The sequence below is a fragment of the Lontra canadensis genome, unplaced genomic scaffold, assembly GCF_010015895.1.
Source record: "Lontra canadensis isolate GAN:19392208 unplaced genomic scaffold, GSC_riverotter_1.0 scaffold66, whole genome shotgun sequence".
Classification (NCBI taxonomy): domain Eukaryota; kingdom Metazoa; phylum Chordata; class Mammalia; order Carnivora; family Mustelidae; genus Lontra; species Lontra canadensis.
The window spans coordinates 1,522,305-1,531,877 of NW_022631060.1; the positions used below are offsets into that span (position 1 = coordinate 1,522,305).

The window sequence follows — 9,573 nt, forward strand, 5'->3', positions numbered from 1 at the left end:
GAGTGGCAGCTTCCTGACTGGGAGGTGCCTTCCCTGGCCTTCAGGGTGGGAATTGCACCAGAGCCCCTGGTGGCCTGGCAGAGCTTCTCCAGGTGGGCGCCCTTTGCCACTGGAAGTTCCCACTTGCCTTCCTCCCCCATATAAGTCCTGGGCCTCACCTGGGCCTCACCTGGGGCTGAGTGTGGGGTGGGTCATTGCCCTGGTGTGTCCCATGGCGGGGATCTCAGCCAGGCTCTGGGATGGTTGCGTGGCGCTGCTGCTGGTGGCTGCTCTGGGGCTGAGGCAGCGGCCACACACCGAACCTGGTCCCTCTGGCCTATGGCACGGCTATGACTGTGGGGTCAAGGGCATGCAGCTATGGGCCTTCCCGGGGCCAGGCCAGACAATCCGCTTCAAGGTGGTAGGTGAGTGTGGCTAAGCTGGGGTCTACATTTTCCCAGACTGCATGGGGAGGGGATGGGGGGGTGGCTAGGACCTTTCCCCTGCACCAGGAACAGGACGAGGAGAGGCCTCTGGGCCCCCACTCTCTCACCACGAAGGGGAGGTGCCAGCCTCAGTTTCCCTGGTCTCCCAGGGAAAGCGCCGGCTTTCTTGCTGAGATGCGGGTTTTGCTTCAGCCCAGGCTCTGCATCTGGGATCCCAGCTGACGCCCAGGCTGCTGGCCCCCAGGCTGTTCTGAGGGGCAGGGCCCTCGAGGGCCTGACCTGGTGTGGAGAAAAGGGAGTTTCAAAGGACTTGAATCTGCATCTTCTAAGCTCTGTGTTCTTCAGCAACTCACCTGACCTCTCTTAACCCCTGTTTCCTTAACCGTAAGATGGGGAAGGTGACCCCAACCTTGCCCTGGGCAAGGTATGAACTAAACAGGAGTTCAGGAGCATGCTGGCACCCAGAGAGCACCCTGGTGCTCTGGGCTGACATGGGGGCCTGCGTACCTAGCATGTGTTCCCCGATGACTGCCCCAGCCGGGCTACAACAGCCCAGGTTCCCATGATTCGGACCCTCCTCGTGTGCACCTGGGAAAGCTCCGCTTGGCGTCTGAGCAGCCTCTTGCACTGAATGTGGAGAGCCGAGTTTACAAGAAACCTCGGGGCCTGAGACCCTGCTAACCTGTCCTCACCAGTGTCTCCCTTCCTGCTTGCCGTTGTGTGCTGTCAGGCAGGAAGCGTGGCTGGAAAGATGGGACCCGCTAAAGCTGTTCCCTTACAGTCAGTCAGCTGGTAGCAAAGCTTAGCCTGAAGCCGGGGTCTCCTGCGCCCAAGTGTGATTTTTCTCAGCAGATGCTAACAGCCTCTGGCTTCACCCTTAAACGCGTTAAGATTTTATTTATCTGACCTAGAGAGAGTACATACAAGCAGGGGGAGCGGCAGAGGGAGAGGGAGGCGCAGGCTCCTAGCTGAGCGCCCGATGAGGGGCTCCATCGCAGGACCCTGGGATCAGGACCTGGGCCGAAGGCAGCCACTGAACCGACTGCGCCACCAGGTACCCCTGTGCCCTTAAACATTTCCGATGCTCCCTTCCATCTTTCTCCCCTTTGCCCCAGATGAATTTGGGAACCAATTTGAGGTAAACAACTGCTCTGCTTGCTACTACTGGGTCACCACCAAGCCCCCGGGACACGCGGTCTTCTCTGCTGGTTACAAAGGCTGCCATGTGCTAGAGAAGGTAGGGACTGCCCGGGGGAGCCTCGCACAGCCTCAGGCTGGAGAGGGAGCTCGGGATCCATCCTGCCTTTGGGTTGGTGGGCGGATAGGGAGGGGCACTAAGTCCCGGGACCAGCCCACAAATCCCCACCCTGCCTGACCCCGCCCCTGCCTGGGATGCTGGGAGGCCTCCCCTCGCTGCTCCCCTATCTCCATCTCACCTGCAGGATGGGCGCTCCCACCTGAGGGTGATCATCGAAGCCATGCTGCCCAGTGGTCGAGTTGAGGCAACAGGAGATGTCACTCTGATTTGTCCTAAACCTGGCCACACCTGGACTCCGGACCCACACCTGGCACCACGCACAGGCTTCTCCCGCCCCACCCCCCAGGCCTGGTCCCTCCGTCCCATCCCAGAGCACAGCTTTGTCCATGCGACCCCTGCCTTGCCGTCCCTCGGACCTGGACCCACCTCCCATGCCACCCAGGCTCCACCCCAGGGGGGCACCCTGGGACCCTGGGGGGTTGACGAGCCACCATACTCAGGTATGTAGGACTTCTGTATCTGGGCAGCCTGCTCAGCCTTGACTGGGCACAGGAAGCCAAGTCCCTCCATTGACCTGGAAGTCAGCTGCCCAGTGTGGCCTTTTCTCCTGTCCTCACGGCTCTGTCACACCCCCAGGTGCACCTCTGACTCCAGAGCTGTGCCAGGTGCCCTCAGGGGCCATACCCTGTGGAGTGGGAAGAAGTTCGAAGGAAGCCTGCCAGCAGGCTGGCTGCTGCTATGACAACAGCAGAGAGATTCCCTGTTACTATGGCAACACAGGTATAGCTCTCACACCTGAACCCTGAAGCCTCAGAGGGCTTCCTCTTCCCCCTCCCCCCTCCAGCACTGTAGACTTGCCCTACCCTGTTCCTAGGACAGCCTGAGCCCCAGAGTGGCTGCAGAAAGGACCTTTAGGTGGGGTGCCCATACATCCCAGCTTGCTGATAACCATCATCCCAGGGAACTAGCAATAGTTTGGGTTTTTATGTTTTTGTTAAGATTTTTATTTGACAGCGAGTATGGGGAGGGGGAGGGGGAGGGAGAAGTAGACTTCCTGCTGAGCAGGGAGCCTGACTCCAGGCTGGATCCTCAGTCCCTGAGATCATGACCTGAGTCGAAGGTGTTTAAGTGACTGAGCCCCCAGGCGTCCTGTTGTAGCTCTCTTTACGGGCACCCCTACCTTTCTATCTAGAACATCCCAGTTTATTTTCTGAAGTTGTTTTTTTTTTTTTTTAATGGTCCTCTCTACACCCACTGTGGGATTCGAACTCCCAACCCCAAGAACAAGAGTCCCATGTTCTTCCAACTGAGCCAGCCCAGTGTCTCTGGAACAGCGCAATTTAGAGAGAAATTCAGTGGCGCTCCTACTTCTGTAGTTTCTTTTGTTGTCATGCGGGAGAAGGTCTGGGTCCGTCCAGGGGTTCCTTGAGCCAACACTGGCACAAAGAGTATGAGCACCCAGGTCTCCCGAGTCCCAGGGCAACACTTAAATACTGTCCCCCAGCCCATTCCCTATGTCCACGCTGCATGGGCACTAACCTGTGAGACCTGACTGGCTTCTCTGATCCACCTTTGTCCCAGCAACTGTCCAGTGCTTCAGAAATGGCCACTTTGTCCTGGTGGTGTCCCAAGAAACTGCCTTGGCGCATGGGATCACGCTGGCCAACATCCACATGGCCTATGCCCCCACTGGCTGTTCCCCCACCCAGGAGACCGGCTCCTTCGTGGTCTTCCGCTTCCCCCTCTCCCACTGTGGGACCACAGTCCAGGTAGGAGCGGGGTCATGGGTGGGCGCCCAGGACCGCCCCTGCGAGGGCTCACCCAGTTGTCGCCCCCACAGGTGGCTGGCAACCAGCTCGTCTATGAAAATCAGCTGGTGTCTGACATCGAGGCTCGGACGGGGCCACAGGGCTCCATCACTCGGGACAGCACCTTCCGGTGAGGGGGAGCCTTTCGGGAACAGGCTGGGTTGTGGGCTTGGGTGTGAAGGGAGCACAAGGGAGATTTGAACGGGCTTTGGAGCCATCTGGGTTCACGCCCAAACTGTTCCCTGCTGTGTGATGTCAGGAAAGCCTCTGGGCTCTTCTTGGCCTCCCCTACCAGGTTGAGGGGATTGCCCTCCGTTGGGGCTGATAAGCGCATGAAGTGGGGTCTGCCCACACCGGACAGTGCATGAGCTGGCAGGGGTCCCCAGGAGCACTGGCCTTCATCCCACCAAGATCTGAACTCGGAAACTAAGCAGCAAGCACCCCCATCGAGGTTCCTAGAAACAGTGGGATCCATGTGTGTGGATGTGGCAGCCTCTTCCTCTCAGGTCACAGAGCCACAATTGGGGCAGAAGCTACCTGGGGGCAGAAGCTGTCTGAGGGTATGATGGGGCAGGAGCCAAGGGAGGACCTTGGGCTGACAGGGGCCACTAGGACCTGTGGACTCCGGTGGCAGAACCACCCTCGGTGCCCAGGATGCCAGTGGGGGTGCCCCAAAGGAACCCGTGCTTGTCGCACCCACTTTGGAAGTCCAGGGGCCCCGGCCAGGGCTTCTGCCTGGTCACCCTGTCAGACAGCGCTAATGCATCTGTAAACAAAACTCTGCTTGGCCCCGAGTGGCTGCCCAGAGTCTTTCTCCCCAGCTCCCCTGCCAGGAGGGCTGGGGTGGGCTGCTCGTGTGCGGGTCCCAATGTCTTTTGCTTTAAAATTCTAAGGACCTACAGGCCCGGTTTTGGAGGGATAGGTCCACTGTGCTTTCGACCCTGGGATTTAGGAGCTGGGGGTGCTAGCCAGAATTCAGCAGGGCGCCAGGGATTCCCAGAGGAAGGGAGCTGTGAGGGAAACAGCTGGAGACCGTAGAAGTCAGCCGGAGGCTCCTCAGACAAGGCCTCCAGCTCAGGCCAGGATCCCGATGCCTGTTAGCACCAGTTTATGCCAGGCCTGGTCTCCAGCTGCAGCATGTTTTCCCTGGGAGCACCCTACCCAGGTTGGAATGCTCCCTCTCCCAGGTAAAAGGAGAGCCCTTAGGAGCTGGAGGTAAAGGTAGATGGGGTAGGATGGGGTAGAATGGGGTCAGTTTCCCTTGCAGAACACGGGGTGCCAGACATGGGCCCCCACTAAGAGTATGTGCTGTCTCTTAGGCTAGACCCCAGTCCCAGTGGACCATGACAACCCTGGGGGGCTGTCTGGGACCAGCTTTAGCGGTCCTGGGCAGATGAGGCCGGCAGAGCTCTGGTCCCCCTAGCACGTGCTCAGTGGCATCCAGCTGCGTTGCTGGACTGCGCCCTGTTGCATCCTTGGAGCTGACGTCTGGTTTGCCCAGCGAGCTGGCCTCCACAGCACTGGGTCTTCTCCCCCACATGCTCTTGCACCTGACCTCAGGCTTCACATGCGCTGCATCTTCAACGCCAGTGATTTCCTGCCGCTCCAGGCATCCGTCTTCCCGCCACCCTCTCCAGCCCCTGTGACCCAGTCCGGGCCCCTGCATCTCCAGCTTCGGATCGCCAAGGGTACGGGATCCCTGGGCCTTCTCTCGCTGCCCCACTTCCCGCTGACCAACTAGCCCACTGAGGCTCATGAGCCCCTCACCCCACAGATGAGACTTTCCACTCCTTCTATGAGGAAGGGGACTACCCCCTCGTGAGGCTGCTGCGTGAGCCTCTCCCGGTGGAGGTCCGGCTCCTGCACAGGACAGACCCCGGTCTGGTCCTGCTGCTGCACCAGTGCTGGGCCACTCCCGGGGCCAGCCCCTTCCAGCAGCCTCAGTGGCCCATCCTATCTGATGGGTGAGTAGCAGTAGGGCTCCGGCTGTCCCAGGGGCTCCCTGCACCTGCCGCCCCATCCCTCTGCAGCCTCCTCAACTTCTTTCCTTCCCAGGTGTCCTTTTGATGGTGACAGCTACAGGACCCAACTGGTAGCCTTGGACGGGGCAGAGCTGTCCTTCCCATCCCACTACCGGCGCTTCACCGTTGCCACCTTCGCCCTCCTGCACCCTGGCTCCCAGAGGGCCCTCAGGGGATGGGTAAGAAGCACCACAAGCCTCTTCATGCCTGCTCCCCATCTGTTCAGTCGAAGCTGGTCCCCCATGCCCTCCAGCGCCCTGTGAGCTAGAGCAGACAGAAGTCCCAGACGGGGCTTCCTGGAGGGTAGTCCGCCCAGAGGCAACCCACAAAGTGTTCAGGAGGGAGGAAGGAAAGTAGATGCGATCACCCCTACATCTGAACCTGGTCACCACGTTCTAGAAGGGCTTTGCTTCTGACTCCGGAAACTGTTCAACATAGATCTGCTTTGAATGTTTATGACCAACCAGCTTCTCTGGTAGGTAAATGGACAAACTTTGGGTACATGCTTAACTTTTTTTTAAGATTTTATTTGTGACCGAGCATGAGCGGGGAGAGGGTCAGCAGGAGAAGCGGGCTCCCCGCTGAGCAGGGAGCCTGATTTGGGCTGGATCCTGGGACTCCGGGATCATGACCTGAGCCGAAGGCAGCAGCTTAACTGACTGAGCCGCCCTAGCGCTCCTATATTTAGGTTTTCGACAGAATACACAAATGGTCCCTCCAGGCCATGGGCTTCCCTGTAACTTGTTCTATGGAACAACAATACTTGTTTCTCCCGTTGTTACACACAGACCTCCGTGTAATAGCTGCTTGTTCTTACACGGATGTGGGCAGACGTCACCGGTGAGCCCTGTTCACTGTGGCTTACTTCTGCCCTTCCGCGCACCTCTCCAGGAGCCAAGACCCTCCCCTGCCGGGCAAAGGCGCAGCGGTTGGTTCAGCTGGTTCAGCTTCTCCCACTCCTCCTGCTTCTACTCCTTCTGGGAGCTGTCTCTGGCCTTGTTTCCAGAAGCAGGGGTACCCTGTCCCCTGCTTTGCGCCCAGTCACTGGGACCCCTGCCCCTGTTGTCTTGTGAAGGGCCCCCTTCCTGGAGGCGAGCACGCCCGGGGGTCCCTGCAGTCGGGCGAGCATTGGTGGAGCAGGCAAGGGCAGGGGCTCGGCCTTGGGCAGGGTTGCCTGCCGGCAAGGAACTCCCCTGCAGACTTGGGCCCTGGGGATGGAGGAAGGCCCCCCTGTGGCTCTGACCCTCCGCAGGAGGGGCTGCAGTCGTGGTCTTGGTCCACGTGGCCAGACCTGCCTCCGGCTGGCTGGCAGCGGCGTGACTTGGCCTGGGTCCTGGACCCTGGGTTCCTGGCCTGGTGCTTCCTACTGTGGGTCCGAGCCGGCCCCGTGCCCTGACCTTCTCTCTTCCCCCGCAGGTTTACTTCTTCTGCAGCGCCTCTGCCTGCTCCCCTGCGGGGCTGGAGACGTGCCCCACTAGGTGCAGCTCTGGGCCCTCGAGTGAGTGTGGGCTAGGAGGGGGCCGTGGGGGGGCTGGCCTTCATTCTTCTGTCCGCAGGCCCGTTCCCGCCTTCTGGACAACCAGGGGCTGGAGACGAGGCTAGATGCTGCCACGCCCCCTCACAGGACAGCGACGGTCCTCTGCCGCCCACAGCACTGCTGCTGGGCCCCGGGACCTTGTGAGCTCTCCAGGGCCCGTGGGCTTTGAGGATTCTTACAGGCCGGAGCCTGCGCTGGGGCCCACAGGTACCAGCGCTGGGGACTGGCCCTCAGGCCCTGGGCCCGTGTATTGCCAGGGGGCGCTCGGCCATTGTGCGGGCAGGAGAGGGTGGAACAGCTTTCAGGGGAGAACGAGGCAAAGAGCTGCAGTCCACCTTCTCTGCGGACGGGCAGCTTCAGCTCTGCCAGGCGTGGTCACAAGGGTCCAGGGGGCCGGAGACCATTTGGGGGGCCTCGCTGAGCCTCGTTCAGCCCCGCAACCTTCAAACCCCTTCTCTCCGGCAGGCTCCCCCAGGAACGTCAACCAGAGGCCTCTCCTCTGGGTGGTCCTTCTGCTGGCGGCTGTTGCCCTGGTCCTAGGGGTCGGTGTTTTCGTGCGCCTGCACCAAGCCAAGCGCAGAAGCTCCGGGAAGGCCACCGAGGGCAAAGGGGCTCAATAAACCGTTGTGTCAAGCACACGAGCACCTGTGAGCGGTCTGTGGCAACCGGAAGGAGGTCTTTCTAGAAGCGTGTTCCTTAGCACCAGTTCTGTCCTTTCAGAAGTGTGGCCTCTTCTGCGGGTCATATGTGCCACACGCGGGGTAGGGCCCGGGGTCTCCCAAGGCTGAATTTGGGAGACTTTGTCTCTCAGCAAGGAGAGCTGGCATTCCAGTCAGGAAACCGGACAAGCGAAGGTAGAGAGCGGTAAAACCCTGGCTGCGTCAGAGCACCAGTGAGGAAAGGGAACCCGGAGGCTGGGACCCTGGTCCTGGGCGTCCTCCAGTCACGATGCTCAGCTCCCCTTGTGGCTAAGGGGAGCCCAGATCTCCTGGGGCCAAAAGGGCTGAGCCCAACTTGAAAGAGCTCTCCAGTCTTGCTCTGAGCTCCCAGCATCCCACTAAAGGATACAGGCTACTGCTCTCAGCACCAGACCCCCTCGGCCCCCCAGGACTAGGTCCTGCCCCAGTTGGCACAGCAGCCAGTGGGGACCGGATGCTGGCACAGCGGGCACAGTCACCAGACAGGTCGGTGCTGCTGACCTTCGTTTGCCCATGTGGGACTTGGGCCTTCACCTTGGACTTGGCAGCAAAGACCTTTCCAGACAGACATGTAGGTCTAGGCTGGGAAGGGGTAGCAGTTGGAAGGGGTGAGGGGAGGGAGTAGGGTTCAGCCTCTGGTGGAGAGAGAGAGAGAGACTTCAGACTTTTTCTGAAGGTCTGTCTTTGGTAGGCTGAGCTGCGAGAGGAAGTGGAGGAGCTCAGGTCAGGCTGGCGGCCTTGACATTGGATAGGGGCTCCTCGGCTAGGGCCTGCTCCAGCTTTTCCATCTCTAGGATACTGGTCCTCTCCAGACGCTCCCAAGCCAGGCTTCATCACAACCCTGGTTCTGGCTCTTATTAGCAGTGTGATGTTGAGTTACTGAGCTTGTCTAGGCCTGTTTCCTCCTCCATAAAATGGGGAGGATACCCATCTGCACAGGGGCGTTAGATAAACCAGCAGGTAAGAGTCCTTAGAATGGTACCGAGCAGTCAGTAAATGTTGACTGTTTCTTAGAATTTTTTTCCCTATGCCAAACTTCATGCTTCCCTAAATTCTTATTTATTTTTAATATGAAGTCCAGTTTATAGCCCAGATGAGGAGGGGCTGGGGAAATGCTGTCCTTTGGGCTTTTCTAGCCGGAGGTGGCAGAGCACTGGGGCTGGAAGCCTCCGACACCTGCTCTGGCAAGGAACTGCATTGCTTCCCTTATCTGGGCCCGTCTTGCCATCTGTGAGTGGGGCTGGCCGGGTCCATCCACCTTCCTCCTGGCCTGTGCAGGGGGCCCCAGGCTGTACCCTCGGGGCTAGTGTGAAAGCGCGAGGATCCGGAGCTTGGCGATGGAAGGAGCCAGGCTGACTGGCTCTTAAGGGGTCAGGGAGCCGGTTCTTCTACCCCCAACTCTTCCTCTTCTCACCACTGCCTCTAGCATCCCAGCTCGTGCAAGCATTTCAGACTGCACGGAAGGCTGGTTCTGTGAATTGCACCGATGCTGTGCTTAAACGAAGCCTGATTGTGTAGATACCAGATGGAATCCCATTATATAACTGACTCATCTCGCCGGGGTGTGTTTTACCACAAAGGTATACGATCTTGTGTTAACTATCACTTTTAATAGACGCCTTGTCTTCCTCGTTGCAGTTAAACTGTGATATATTTTATCTCCTTTTGATGGAAACCAAATCTATTACTGGTGCTGAACACTGGTTCTCCTCACTGAAGCCTGTAATTCTTTGTAGATTATTTTCTCAGAAGTTCTTAAAAGGGGCATGGCTTTTGATGGGGCAGTCCTGTCCGGCTCTGTGGGAACACCGGGACGCCAGCCCCCC

At 59.1% G+C, this 9,573-nt stretch overlaps 1 protein-coding gene across 1 annotated transcript; it reads left to right on the forward strand.

Annotated features, from left to right (window-relative positions):
• The first annotated feature begins 211 nt into the window (after positions 1–211).
• On the forward strand, positions 212–7,669 carry ZP1 (zona pellucida glycoprotein 1). The gene is made up of 12 exons (XM_032879137.1): positions 212–404; positions 1,541–1,662; positions 1,868–2,183; positions 2,320–2,463; positions 3,265–3,452; positions 3,524–3,621; positions 5,052–5,179; positions 5,266–5,455; positions 5,547–5,691; positions 6,929–7,010; positions 7,137–7,256; positions 7,515–7,669. The coding sequence occupies exons 1-12, from the start codon at positions 212–214 to the stop codon at positions 7,667–7,669; spliced, it is 1,881 nt and encodes a 626-aa protein (XP_032735028.1).
• The last annotated feature ends 1,904 nt before the right edge of the window (positions 7,670–9,573 follow it).